Source organism: Sphaeramia orbicularis, chromosome 8 (genome assembly GCF_902148855.1).
Source record: "Sphaeramia orbicularis chromosome 8, fSphaOr1.1, whole genome shotgun sequence".
NCBI lineage: Eukaryota > Metazoa > Chordata > Actinopteri > Kurtiformes > Apogonidae > Sphaeramia > Sphaeramia orbicularis.
Genome location: NC_043964.1, coordinates 481,025 through 496,429, shown reverse-complemented (window position 1 = coordinate 496,429; position 15,405 = coordinate 481,025). Strand labels below are relative to the sequence as shown.

Here is a 15,405-nt window from a genome sequence, read left to right as displayed (position 1 = left end):
CACAACACAAACACACAAACCCACATTAACACACACAACACAAACACACAAACACACATTAACACACACAACACAAACACACAAACCCACATTAACACACACAACACAAACACACAAACCCACATTAACACACACAACACAAACACACAAACCCACATTAACACACACAACACAAACACACATTAACACATTAACACACACAACATTAACACACACAACACAAACACACAAACCCACATTAACACACACAACACAAACACACAAACCCACATTAACACACACAACACAAACACACAAACCCACATTAACACACACAACACAAACACACAAACCCACATTAACACACACAACACAAACACACAAACCCACATTAACACACACAACACAAACACACAAACCCACATTAACACACACAACACAAACACACAAACCCACATTAACACACACAACACAAACACACAAACCCACATTAACACACACAACACAAACACACAAACCCACATTAACACACACAACACAAACACACAACCCACATTAACACACACAACACAAACACACAAACCCACATTAACACACACAACACAAACACACATTAACACACACAACATTAACACACACAACACAAACACACAAACCCACATTAACACACACACACAAACACACAACCCACATTACACACACATCACAAACACACAAACCCACATTAACACACACAACACAAACACACAAACACACATTAACACACACAACATTAACACACACAACACAAACACACAAACCCACATTAACACACACAACACAAACACACAAACCCACATTAACACACACAACACAAACACACAAACCCACATTAACACACACAACACAAACACACAACCCACATTAACACACACAACACAAACACACAAACCCACATTAACACACACAACACAAACACACAAACCCACATTAACACACACAACACAAACACACAAACCCACATTAACACACACAACACAAACACACAAACCCACATTAACACACACAACACAAACACACAAACACACATTACACACACAACATTAACACACACAACACAAACACACAAACCCACATTAACACACACAACACAAACACACAAACCCACATTAACACACACAACACAAACACACAAACCCACATTAACACACACAACACAAACACACACAGGTTGTGTGTGAATGTGACTGACCTGTGTGTTGTTGATCTCTGCTGGTCTGTCCTGTGTCTGCTGCTGCTGCTGCTGTTGCATGTTGCTCACAGTGTCCTGCAGCTGCTCATAGCGCTCACACAGAAGGCTGTGCTTCCTCTCCAGCTCCGTTATCCTGTTGGTGACGGCCCTGTCCTCATTCCCGTTCACATCCTGGAGGCTGACGGACGGTTCAGGGCTCAGAGGCAGGGGGGTGGGCTGAGGTCAGAGGGCAAACAGAAGGAACACACTGAGTTCGACACCACACTTAAACTGTAATCCCATGGACTCCAGGTGTGAAGGTGGATCGAACCTTAATGTTTTCTCTTTCACGGAGCAAAGCTGACTGAAGGTGATTGAAGGTCACAAACTGACTCAGATCCACAGAGTGTTTCTGAAAGGAAAGGATCACTGTCAGGAAGAGATACGATAACAACCAAAAGAACATCCATTATCGGTCTGTTTTCTTTCGTTCTGTCATTTTAACAGTGTTGTCAGACAGTTCGTTAAACACTAGTGCATTCAGGTCAAATTTAGGTTGCACTGAGCATGAAGAGTGAGAGTGAACAACACTTTGTTACTATGTTAAAAATAATCAGTCATTAATTAGACTTGAAAAATAGTGCTAAATGTTTAATAGCACTGTGGGTTTGAGATTCTTAAGTGGCAAATAATCAATTCACTGTTTTTTTTTTTCCTATAAACAACATAATTCACTATTAGGGATGTAACGATTACCAGTATAATGATAAACTGCCCTCAAATTCCCAACGGTTAGCATTACTGTTTAAATTCTAATTATCATGATAACCATGTTTGATTAACGCACTTTGATAGAGAGAGAGAGAGAGAGAGACTATGTATCTCTGAAAAGGAAGCTAAAACAACTCAAACCTGATCTGGAAAATGGTCAAACAGTGGCCATAAGGTTCCATGTTTAATGCACATGTGTGTTTGATTGTTTACATGTTAATATTTGAATGTTTCTGCAACAGAAAGCACATTGTGCCTATTATTTTATTAGTTGTTCTTTTTTTTTTTTTTTTTTCAAAATACAACTTGGTTCAATTACTTCAGTGTGTATCAGAACTTTTTGAACATTTTGAGCACAATTTCAACAATACCACGATAATAATGATAACCGTGATAATTTTAGTCACAATAACCGTGATATGAAATTTTCATATGGTTCCATCCCTATCTATATATAGTAGGAAATGGCTGATACATTGGTGTATAATCATATCCTTAACCCATTCTGATACGATGACTTTTACAAACTATCTTGAATCAACGTGGTGTTTTTTTTATAGCAGGGCTGTCAAACTCATGTTAGTTCAGTTCCACATTCAGCTAAATTTGATTCACATTTTTTGCAAAATTATACTTTGTTTTAGTGTAAATACATGAAAATTTTTACACTTACAAAGAGAAACATTTGGATTTCTCTGTTATTCTGACAGTATTTGACTGGTCTGACCCACTTGAGACTGAACTGGTCTGAATGTGGAACCTGAACTAAAAGGATTGTTCATATCTTAGTGTAATTTTTGTATTTCACAAATTCATCCCAGGGCCGGACAGGACCCTTTGGTGGGCCGGATTTGGACCCCAGGCTGCATGTTTGACACCTGTGCTCCACAGGTTTGTCCGTGTCAGTCCACCTGCTGTACATGTTGGTAAATGTCCTCAGTCACTGTGTGGTTTGATGGAAGAACGGCACTAAACTCTCTGAGACTGATCAGGATCGTGTCACCATTAGTAAACTTTAATTAACACTGACTAAACATCTGTGAGCTGTTTCACCTCATCCTGATGAAGTTGCAGCTGCACTTCTTCCTCCTGACTGCCTGTCTGCTTCAACAGCTCTATGAGCTCCATGATCTGTGGAAACAGAAGCAGATTCACCTCACCTTCTGCAAAATAAGGTCTGTAAGGATTATATAGTTTATTGAAGTTCACAGTTATTTTCTAGTGTGGAGCAAACAGTAATGACCATCCACACCATAGAACTATAATGTCCTGTTCATAAGAGAAGATAAACACTGTGTCCAAGAGGAGGAATGAAAACTGACAACCTGTTGTAGGCAAGGTTCCAATAGTTTTGGATTTTTCATTCTAGTTTAGTTTGATTTAGTCTGGACTTTTTTTTCTCTAATTCAGTTCGTTTTAATTTGTTTTTAGAGCAGGTTTGATAGTTTTTATTAGTTTTCGTTATTTTCTAAATGCTTAGTTTTAGTTCAGTTGTAGTTCAGTTGTAGTTCAGTTGTAGTTCAGTTGTAGTTTAGTTGTAGTTCAGTTGTAGTTCAGTTGTAGTTTAGTTGTATTTCAGTTTTAGTTCAGTTGTAGTTCAGTTGTAGTTTAGTTGTAGTTCAGTTTTAGTTCAGTTGTAGTTCAGTTGTAGTTTAGTTGTAGTTCAGTTTTAGTTCAGTTGTAGTTCAGTTGTAGTTTAGTTGTAGTTCAGTTTTAGTTCAGTTGTAGTTCAGTTGTACTTTAGTTGTAGTTCAGTTGTAGTTCAGTTGTAGTTCAGTTGTAGTTTAGTTGTAGTTTAGTTGTAGTTCAGTTGTAGTTTAGTTGTAGTTTAGTTGTAGTTCAGTTGTAGTTTAGTTGTAGTTTAGTTGTAGTTCAGTTGTAGTTCAGTTGTAGTTCAGTTGTAGTTTAGTTGTAGTTTAGTTGTAGTTTAGTTGTAGTTCAGTTGTAGTTCAGTTGTAGTTCAGTTGTAGTTCAGTGGTCTCTTTTCTCTTCTTCTCTGTGCTCCTATTCAAATCAATCCCAGACAGGACTCTGCTGCTTTAGTCTCCATGTTTCCAGGTAGAGTGGGGACCAGAAGACGACTGGAAACCACAAGTGAACACAAGTGACGGAGCAAAAAGTGTCGTATGGAGACAGCACAGAAAACTGAGAGAGACAAAGAAATCCATTGAACATCAATCTGACATTGACAAAGACCAAAACCAAGGGAATTTGATCCAGAATTTGTATCTGTTTTAGTTAGTTTAGTAAACACACAATACAGTTTCAGTTAGTTATAGTTTTTTCTTCTAATTATAGTTTTTATTTATTTCAGTTAACGAAAATGTTTTTTCAATTCTAGTTTTCGTCATTTCGTTAGTTTTCATTAATGATAATAACCTTGGTTGTAGGATGGAAATTGGCTGTAGATGCAAATTTGAAGCCAACATGTCTTTCTTTTGGCATCACACTGCTTAACACAGAAAGAACCCTGACAAAGACTAAGCAGTTCAGAAAATGGAAGGATGGACGGATGGATGTCTTACCTTGTATCCACCTCAAAGCTTATACAATAGAATGAATGACTACACTACAGTGCTGGTTTATCTCTGTCTGAATTCTACAGGTTTTCTAAACGTTACGCAGCCCCTCAACAGGTCCTCTTTAACATGGTTCTTCCTCTTGATGCCGCCGTGGTGGACTAAATGTGTCACCTTGTCCCCTTGCAGGTGCAGCTCCACCAGCTCCTTCTGCTGATCTCCTGTCTGCTTGAGCAGCTCCTCGATCAACTCTGAAGCCTGTGAAAATAGTAAATATTCACAGAGTTTTCACTGTGTACACCTGCAGCACACACACACATACACATGCACACACACACACATTAAAAAATCTGATCTCTTTCTGTAAATTTAAAAAGATATTAAGAAACTCAGGAAATGTGTCTTGTGCAAATGGTGCATCTGTGACCTCAGTGCTAAGTGGTTAAAAACCATCATTTCAGGTGAAAGTAAATTGTACATTTCATTTGGAAATCCTATCCTAGAGCAGGGCTGTCAAACTCCTGTTAGTTCAGTTCCACATTCAGCTAAATCTGATCTGCAGTGGGCCGAACCTGTAAAATAATAACACAATAATATAGAAATAATGTCAATTCCAAACTTTTCTCTGTTTTAGAGCCAAAAAAGTAAATTTACATTATGAAAAGGTTTACATCTACAAACTATCCTTTCAAAAGATGTGAATAACATGAACAAACTGAACAAATCAGTGTAATTTGAACACTATTCTGCCTCAGTTTACCATTTCCACATGTGCATTATAACGTACAGATCACAGTGGATCTACAAACACACAAAACATTTAATAACAGATCGAATATTGTTAAAATTGCACTTATTTCTCTTGACACATTTCAGGTTATTCACATTTTTTGTTAAATTATACTTTGTTTTAGTGTAAATACATGAAAATATTGACATTTCCAAACAGAAACATGTGTAGTTGTCATTATTTCTCTGTTATTCTGACAGTATTTGACTGGTCTGACCCACTGCAGACTGAACTGGTCTGAATGTGGAACCTGAACTAAAAGGATTGTTCAGATCTTAGTGTAATTTTTGTATTTCACAAATTCATCCCAGGGCCGGTCTGGACCCTTTGGTGGACCAGATTTGGACCTCAGGCCGCATGTTTGACACCTGTGTCCTAGAGTGTGAACAGAGTGGAGAGGCTCCGAATCCAAACAGAAGTTCAGTTTGAAGTGTCCACAGTCTGAGATGATCTGGGATGTCTTCTGCTGGTGTTGGTCCACTCTGTTTAAGCGAGTCCAAGGTCGACACGGCCATCCACAACAAGTCACACTATTGTCTTAGTTTCAGCACCGTAACACAATGTCCTAAATTCACACAATCCCCTTGAAACTCATGAACATACTTTCTAAAGCTGTGACAAAGATATTTTCAGCATACTGACTGACGCACAGAGGGACTTTAGAAAAGACATTTAAACATTTCATTAAAAAGTTTAGTATTAATGCTACATATACGTTTAGGGCTGGACAATACACAGAATATTTCTATTAATCAAATTTTGCTTTCTGAAAATTGGGAAAAATTGCGGCCAAAAAATTTAAAATGCAAACTTTGTTGTTATATGTTGCAAATGTGTTTCTGTGGTCAAAATGGCATAAAGTTTTAGTAAAGGAACAATATTTTTGGATTAAGTTTTGTCTTAATTTCACAGAGCCAAAAAAATAAAGGATTAAAATTGTAAATCATCCATAACATCAAAAATTCAGATTAATTTTTGGACCAGCTCTAGTTAGCTGAGCATTAGCATTAATACTGATATTCAGTTAGCTCAGTTAGTTATCAGCTAACGACAGCTAGCAAGACAACTGCTTATAAAACGGTGCATGAAGTTAAGTGCATAAAAAGCCCCCAGGATAATCAAATCCTATTTAGAAAATCTAATGTAGGCAGTAAAGTTGTGTATTTGCAGAGTCGTTCTGCTTTCAGTTAGCTGCTGTTTAACACCTGCTTTCAAAATGGCGGATCAGCCTTATTTTTCAACTTCTCCATCTTTTCAGTGTCTCTTTCATTCTTTTCTGAGTGTCCCCCTTAATATATGTATTCATATTTTATCTTCTACTTCATCTTCCATCCTGCCACAGTCTTTGCTCCACTCAAACACACTGAACTCACAAAGAAATAACTTTAATTCACAACTCTGACATTTCAACGTTGTTTGACAGGCGCAGTAATACTGTGTGATGCGGTCACAGCCAGGTGGGCACATCCCTCCGCGAACCGTTATTCTCGGTAATCAATCAACAGGTCATTAACCTGAAAAAAACTATGAACCCATTCACAGGCTGGTGCTTTTACACCACAACAGACTCATAACATCTGGCACAGCTCACCCTGGACAAACCATCCTCACAGCTCTGGATGCGGAGTCTCCACTGGCCTTCCGCCGGACTGGAACTAGTGCGAGTCAAATCCTGCTTCTCTGACCCGGACTGGACCACCTCTGACCCGGACTGGACTATCTCTGACCCGGACCGGACCACCACCATCTCTGACGCGTGGTGGCGCTCCTCTTTCCCCGACCCAGGCACCAGCTCCTGGTCCAGGTCCTGGCCCCGGTCCAGGTCCTGGCCCCGGTCCAGGTCCCCTGGGGCAGACTCCTGGTCCCGGTCCCGGTCCCGGTCCCCTGGGGCAGACTCCAGGTCCCGGTCCCGGTCCCCTGGGGCAGACTCCTGGTCCAGGTCCCGGTCCCCTGGGGCAGACTCCTGGTCCAGGTCCAGGTCCCGGTCCCCTGGGGCAGACTCCTGGTCCAGGTCCAGGTCCCGGTCCCCTGGGGCAGACTCCTGGTCCAGGTCCAGGTCCCGGTCCCCTGGGGCAGACTCCTGGTCCAGGTCCAGGTCCCGGTCCCCTGGGGCAGACTCCTGGTCCAGGTCCAGGTCCCGGTCCCCTGGGGCAGACTCCTGGTCCAGGTCCAGGTCCCGGTCCCCTGGGGCAGACTCCTGGTCCAGGTCCAGGTCCCGGTCCCCTGGGGCAGACTCCCTCCACTGGATGTAGACTTCCCTGTGGCTCTGGTTGAGGAGGACGGCCAAGTGGACCCTTCTGTTCCCATGGGATTCAAGGAAGGAGGTAAACAAGTCTAACAAGCTAACACTCAGATCCGACATTTTTGTCGAAAACAAACGGACAGAAGTGTGTGAATGAAACAGAACACCGCAGACACAGAAGCCTTTAACTGGTAAACATCTGCAGGTTCAGTCTCATCTGTCACCCTTACCGATAATGTAACGTCGCAATAATGACAGCAACTATAACATTATTATTATTATTATTATTATTATTATTATTATTATTATTATTATTATTATTATTATTAATAATAATAGTAATAATAATAATAATAATAATAATAACTATTATTATATTTACGCTTTTAGCGTTCTGTCCCGCCTCCCTCTCCTGGAGGCGTTTGTGATTGGTCTGCAGACTTGCTAGTTAATTGTAACTCCCAATGAGCAATAACACTTAACATGGGCGTTCTATCCCCGCCTTTTTCTCATATATACCGCTATGATTGGTTCAAAGACCTGCTAATTAATTCTAAAGTCCAATAAGCACTAAAAAAAAGGATAACGTCATCATTAGATGCCGGAAGAAGTGTCACATGTGTAAAGCAACCTCTAAAAGTGTACCTAGGAGCGTTTCGGTAAATAACTCTCAGTAAAGCGTATGGAATGTTGTAAGTGAGTGATAACCGGGTGTCTTTTTGACGCTGCCGTATTGATTATGAACCCGGTGTGTGTGAGGCTGAGGTCGTTCAGTTTGCTGCTGGTTAAAGGCAGAGCTCCACCGGCGCTCACACACTGTCATTCCACCCTCCAGAGGACTGGGTCACAGCTGCACAGACACATGGCGACCACCTCTGCGAATAATAACCACAACACGGAGAGCAGGCAGCGGAAGAAAGCCCAGCAGAAGGAGCCGCTGCGGAGACTCAAGACCAAAGAGAGCCGGAGTAAACGGGGGGACACTCATGGACCGTCCACCGTCTACGTCCAGGTGGTGGGCGCCGGCAGCAGAGATAATGCTGCATCACTCTATGTCTTCTCTGAGTATAACAGGTACTTTCTACTGGAATACATACTGATGGAAGGGGGATTCAGATAGTTTACTTTAGGAAAAGCACCAATAAACAATGTGAAAATAAGCCACCACAAGTAGAAGCTCTCCTTTCAGAAACACTGCTGTCAGCAGAATGCACCTGAACTAGGAGGGTCCCTGGCAGCTCACATGTGCTCACAGCTCTTCTGTGTGTCTGTGTTCATATTAAATCAGTCTCAGTGAATCCAAAGGAACTTTGTGTTGGTAAATGACAGTTGTTCAAATGGACAGGATTTCAGTTCTGTTCAACATGTTGATGCTCATATGAACTATGTTTTCAGCTCCAAAATGAACCATTTCAGCACAATTAATGCTATATTTTCATGTCACAAATGGACAAGTTCTATTTGAACTGAACTGAGCTGAAAAACAAATCTTCTCTTCTTTTGGATTCCCCAGTTTTTCTTCCCAGATTCTCTCCTCCATATCACATGTTTTATTTGTACAGGTTCAATCTGGAGTATGGTGCTGATCCATCCTGCTTCTGTTCCACCAATACATACATGAAGAATGGCACACAGCACTGTTTACATCAACACTTTTACAATAAGAAGCATTTTTATACAGAAAGAACAATTCTAGATTGTTCTTTCCTCTTTAGTCTGATGCTAAACTATCCAATAAATAATAGTGCTCCTAGTTTTTGCACAGGGATCATTAGTGTAAACGCTGACATGGCTGCAGAGCATCAGTATGATGGGATCCACAACAACCATGTCACATCCGTCCACTGACACATTTAGTGTTTTTGTGTCAGCTGGGATTGTTTTAGATCCACAATACCAACATTTATGAAGAAGAGCACAATTAGCAATAGGAAGTCTAGAAGTTTATTCCTAATAAAGTACTGGGACTGACCAGAGCATCATGGGTAATGTCACGTCCGTCCACTGTCACGTCCGTCCACCAGCAAAAGTTTTCACATCCACGTGCTATTCCAAATCCAACATTTATGAAAATAGAGCTTCCACTGTCAAAGAATATCAGTAGTCTGTGCACAAATGGATTAGCATTATTTACACACACTTCTAGGACTGTAGGACAACTGTTTTGGACACAAATGGACACTCATTTGACCCCCTAAGGACATTTTTGCTGTCTTTTATGATGTTTTTATGTTCACTGTTATGTTTATGTGTATGTACTTTAAACAATAGAAAATAGTGAAAAATGCTGGTTCCTTGCAGCTCAAATAGGTACATTTAATAACTGTTTTCAGTTCAACCATGTTTGTTTTGGTGTTTTGTAAAACAAAGCAGCAAATTTTTACACTTTAAGCACAACTGTAAAAGTTAAATGGTAAAAAAAAAAGTTCAACACTGTTTCAAAGGTGATGTCTAGCCAAAGACTCACTGATTTTTATTTGTTTTTGTCATAGATGAGAACAGAAACCAGAAAATATCCACATTCATGAAACCTAAGTCAGAAATTTTTGATTTTCATGGTTAAAAATATTCTCAGTTCAGTTAAGTGTCAAAAGAGATGAGTGTTTTAAAAGTTGACAACCAATTAGATAATCAGCTGTAGTAACTGCAAATCAATCACCGCAGATTTAGGTTTTATTTTTTCACTAATATATCAATTAGCAATTATTTTTGTGCCATAATATTATTTCTATGAGTGGTGCTAGAAGTATATAGATGCTTTACATCAATAAATGTAATAAAACCAAGTGGAAAAAAACTCAAGGAAAAGTTCTACATGGAAAACCTCACTTCAGTAAAAGGTATTAAGCATTATCACCCAAATGTAGTTAAAATATGAGTAGTTTCATTCTTAAGATTGAGCTTTTTTGTGTGACTTTAGTAATTGTTGGTATTTTAATCTAGAGCAATGCTTCATATTCTATGAGATCATCATATATTTGTAGTTTCACTTTCCTTTGAGAACCATATTTTTGTAAAAAGCTCAGAAAAAACAGGTTTTCAGGTTTGTGACGATGCATTTTCTGAAGCCAAGAGTTTCTTTTTTTTAGACATTTATTTATTTTAAGAAGCAGGAGGACTTTAAACCTAACCCATAGTGTTTTACTTTTACTCCAGTGACATTTTGTTTGCAAGACTTATTTACTTTTAATCACATATTTCCACATTTAGTGATATTGTAATACTTTTTCTACCTCTGTTGTATCCACATAAAACAGTGTTCAGCTGTTTTTACCATCAAAACATCCTTCCATCCATTCTCCGTCCCCACTTAAGTTTGTGTTCATCCTATGGTCTTCAGGTACCTGTTCAACTGTGGTGAAGGAACGCAGAGGCTCATGCAGGAACACAAGTAAGATCATGTGTGTTGTGTGTTCTGTCAGTGTCCTACACAGTGATGCGTTCATGTGTTCAGATAAATGTGTTTCCGTGGTGACAGGTTGAAAGCCGCTCATCTGGACAACATCTTCATCACCAGACTGAGCTGGGAGAACGTCGGAGGTTTATCAGGTCAGGAGGGAACACACACCAGGGGAGTGTCCAAGTCCATTTACTGACGTGTGTGTGTCCTCTGTTTACAGTAACACAACCAGAGTAGAATGAACTGCACTGAGGAAGTGGAGTTTTCCTACTAAATGAGGCTCAAAGCACTTTATAAAATAAGAAAACAAAAAGGAAAAAGCTAAAGTTTTTGTGATTGGACATGTTCTGAATAGAATATGTAAGTGTTTTAGCCCTTACATTTGTCGTTTTTATTGATTTACTGATCATCATATCTGTGTTACAGTTTATGGTTTATGGCAGTTTATGTTTCTTATATATATATATATATATATATATATATATATATATATATATATATTTTTTTTTTTTTTTTTTTTTTTTAATCTAATGTCATTTACTCTACAAGCCTGTTGTACAACACTGACACCTTTTCACCCTCTGATATAAAATAATCAGATATCAATAATTTTTCTGCATAAATCTCTTCAACTCTGCACAAAATTAGCAAATATTCTATATTTTTTGGGATTTTAACCTTTTAAATGTCAGTTTGAGTGCATGATGCTACTGTTATTTATGAAAAAATTGATTTCTTCTATCATAAATAGTGGGGGTGGAGGGGCATTTCTAGTGATATGAGTCAAAAAGCAGCAACAACATGGATTTTATTGCAGTATAACTGTTTTATGTGAGATTAAAAAATGTGCTTTCAGTAGAAGTCAGTGAGTCCGTTTTTGCCACAAAGGCCCTGAACTGAACAAAAACTACTAATGCAATGAAATCTGTGTTACTGTAAAATGTCCAAGACTCTGATATAAAACAATACCACATCCCTCCACATGTTTTATATGAAAATTATACTGTCTTTTCTTTTCTTTTTACCTCCACCAAAGAGGTTATATTTTTGCCAGCGTTGGTTTGTCTGTCTGTTTGTGTGCAAGATAACATTATGGACGGATTTGGATGAAAATTTCAGTAAATGTTGATACTGGCACAAGGAACCAATGATTCAATTTTGGTGGTGATCGGGGGGGGGCTGATCTGCCTTGGCAGAGGTCTGCGCTCTCCAAGTGCTTTTCAAGTTTTTTTTTTTGTTTTCTTTTTTTTTTTAATAAAACAAGTAAGGCAAGGCAAATGTATTTATATAGCACCATTCATAAACAGGGCAGTTCAGAGTGCTTTACAAGGACATAAAATTCCATTCAAATCATAGAGAATAAAACATGAAACAAGAAGAGAGAGCAGAAAAGATCAAAATAAAGAAGGAAATTAAAACAGGAATAAGAGACAGTTAAAAATAGTCTGGAGTAAAATTAAGAATTTAATGTTGAATCAGTCAAGTTCAAGTTGTGTCGTATGTATTCAAACTGTCATTTAAAGGTTTCAGACCTGAAAATGACGGAACTGTTGGTTTGTCGTTTACCGGCTGAAAGGATGGAAGCTGTCGTCGTCTGTCGTCCGTTACAAAACTTTCAATCGTCTTCTTCTCCGAAACTCCAGTTCTGATTGACTTCAAACTTGGTCTACAGCTTCTGTATGATGATGTCAACAAAAGTTAGAGAAATTATGTGGATCTGGATCTGATTCTGGATTTGGTGCCACTTTGAAAAATTTCCCCATTATAACAGATAGGAAGTGCCGGTCAGCTCCAGGGCCATTGGTCCTATTTTATTTTCCATTTTGACCCAGAGGTCAGGAAATTAGAGGGATCCACATGTGTTAATGGAACCAAGGAGAAATAGATCACATATTTTAATGTAAATTTTCTTGAGGAGTTGTTCATTTTCTGTCTCTACAGGGATGATACTGACCCTGAAAGACACCGGTGTTCCTGAGTGTGTCCTGTCTGGACCTCCACAGCTGGTGAGGAGACACAACTGCAGCAGTTTGTACACAACGTATGTTCACTTTCACATCTGATTTAACTGTAACACTTCTGTGTTTGAACCCAGGAGAACTATCTGAGTGCCATCAAGTCGTTTTCTGGACCGCTGGACGACATCAAGCTGTGTAAGATGGATTCTCTGAAGCAGTTATTATGAACGCACTGAAACTGAAAGTTATGAACGCACTGAATCTGAAACGGTTTGAACGCACTGAATCTGAAACAGTTATGAACGCACTGAAACTGAAACAGTTATGAACGCACTGAATCTGAAACGGTTTGAACGCACTGAATCTGAAACAGTTATGAACGCACTGAAACTGAAACAGTTATGAACGCACTGAATCTGAAACGGTTTGAACGCACTGAATCTGAAACAGTTATGAACGCACTGAAACTGAAACAGTTATGAACGCACTGAATCTGAAACGGTTTGAACGCACTGAATCTGAAACAGTTATGAACGCACTGAAACAGTTATGAACGCACTGAAACTGAAACAGTTATGAATGCACTGAATCTGAAACAGTTATGAACGCACTGAATCTGAAACAGTTATGAACGCACTGAAACTGAAACAGTTATGAACGCACTGAATCTGAAACAGTTATGAACGCACTGAATCTGAAACAGTTATGAACGCACTGAAACTGAAACAGTTATGAACGCACTGAATCTGAAACAGTTATGAACGCACTGAAACTGAAACAGTTATGAACGCACTGAATCTGAAACAGTTATGAATGCACTGAATCTGAAACAGTTATGAACGCACTGAAACTGAAACAGTTATGAACGCACTGAATCTGAAACAGTTATGAACGCACTGAATCTGAAACAGTTATGAACGCACTGAAACTGAAACAGTTATGAACGCACTGAATCTGAAACAGTTATGAACGCACTGAATCTGAAACAGTTATGAACGCACTGAAACTGAAACAGTTATGAACGCACTGAATCTGAAACAGTTATGAACGCACTGAAACTGAAACAGTTTGACTGAGACCAGTGTCTGTTTTTGGTTTTGTTGTTACAGTGCCGTGCAGAAGTAATCGCCCTCTTGCATCTTTTCCCCTTTTATTCCTTGAAAATGTTTACATGACAGTGAATGTACAATAATATTTATTTATTTACTTTTAACTTATTTACTTTAATATGCACATGTTGTTGTTTTTTTCATTTTTTTGATTATGTATGTATGACTTTTTAGAGTGTCTCTTTTGGAGGTGCACCCAAATTCATCTTATGGAAATACATTAACAATAGAGCCTCTTATCTTATCTTATCTTATCTTATCTTATCTTATCTTATCTTATCTTATCTTATCTTATCTTAGCTTAGCTTAGCTTAGCTTAGCTTAGCTTAGCTTATCTTAGCTTATCTTATTGTATTTCATGATGTTAAGTCGTACTAAAAATGATGAATCCAAAAGCATGACTTTAAAACAAGACAGTGATGGGAAATAGATTTCCAGATTTTTTCACTCAGAAAAAGCAGGTTTTTTTTAGGTATTTGTTGATGTTTATGTTCATTATCACCAGCACTGATGCATTTCATTAAAACTCAGTTACTGATAAATGCTATTAATACTATTACTGCTACTACTATTACTACAACTACTAATGATAATAATAATATCTGAACTATCTTTGATCGTTGTGTATTTACTGTTTTTGTGTTTGTAGCGGTTCGACCGTACACTGAGCAGACGTACACAGATGACACCATGACTGTTCTGCAGGTTCCCATATTCAGTGAGTTCACTCCCATTTATTGGACTCAGTTTCTACAGTTTGTGGTTTTTCAGTAAAATTTTATCTGTTGATTTTCAGCCAAGAAAACCAAACTGTCCCCCAGCAGAACGTCAGGAAGTCCTGATTCAGATAGACTGGAGGAGTTTCAGGATGACAACTGTGAACCAGGTGAGGAGGAGGAGGAGGGAGGAGGAGGGAGGAGGAGGAGGAGGAGGAGGAGGAGGAAGAAAGAGAAGGAGGAGGCGGGAGGAAGAGGAGGAGGAAGGAGGAGGAAGAGGAGGAAGAAAGAGGAGGAGGAGGAGGAGGAGGGAGGAAGAGGAGGAGGAGGGAGGAGGAGGAAGAAAGAGGAGGAGGAGGCGGGAGGAAGAGGAGGAGGAAGAGGAGGAAGAAAGAGGAGGAGGAGGAGGGAGGAAGAGGAGGAGGAAGAGGAGGAAGAAAGAGGAGGAGGAGGAGGGAGGAAGAGGAGGAGGAAGGAGGAGGAAGAGGAGGAAGAAAGAGGAGGAGGGAGGAAGAGGAGGAGGAAGAGGAGGAAGAAAGAGGAGGAGGAGGAGGGAGGAAGAGGAGGAGGAAAGAGGAGGAAGAAAGAGGAGGAGGAGGAGGGAGGAAGAGGAGGAGGAAGAGGAGGAAGAAAGAGGAGGAGGGAGGAAGAAGAGGAAGAAGAGGAGGGAGGAGGAGGAAGAGGAGGAAGAGGAGGAAGAGGAGGAAGAGG

At 39.5% G+C, this 15,405-nt stretch overlaps 2 protein-coding genes across 2 annotated transcripts in view; one reads left to right on the top strand and one right to left on the bottom strand.

Moving 5' to 3' along the window:
- The window catches only part of LOC115424069 (TRAF3-interacting protein 1), a 50,243-nt gene extending 42,612 nt beyond the window's left edge, over nucleotides 1-7,631 (bottom strand). Inside the window, exons 1-5 of the mRNA XM_030141171.1 lie at nucleotides 6,861-7,631; nucleotides 4,654-4,737; nucleotides 3,014-3,091; nucleotides 1,521-1,601; nucleotides 1,211-1,426 (exon numbers count right to left, since the gene is read on the bottom strand). Of these exons, the coding sequence (XP_029997031.1) occupies nucleotides 1,211-1,426; nucleotides 1,521-1,601; nucleotides 3,014-3,091; nucleotides 4,654-4,737; nucleotides 6,861-7,631 (1,230 nt within the window). The remainder of the gene's footprint in view (nucleotides 1-1,210; nucleotides 1,427-1,520; nucleotides 1,602-3,013; nucleotides 3,092-4,653; nucleotides 4,738-6,860) is intronic.
- Nucleotides 7,632-8,123: 492 nt separating this feature from the next.
- elac2 (elaC ribonuclease Z 2) overlaps nucleotides 8,124-15,405 on the top strand; it is a 32,223-nt gene continuing 24,941 nt past the window's right edge. The window contains 7 exon segments of the mRNA XM_030142154.1: nucleotides 8,124-8,585; nucleotides 10,852-10,902; nucleotides 10,990-11,060; nucleotides 12,853-12,917; nucleotides 13,007-13,064; nucleotides 14,628-14,696; nucleotides 14,775-14,864. Coding sequence (XP_029998014.1) covers nucleotides 8,251-8,585; nucleotides 10,852-10,902; nucleotides 10,990-11,060; nucleotides 12,853-12,917; nucleotides 13,007-13,064; nucleotides 14,628-14,696; nucleotides 14,775-14,864 — 739 coding nt within the window. The 5' untranslated portion in view covers nucleotides 8,124-8,250.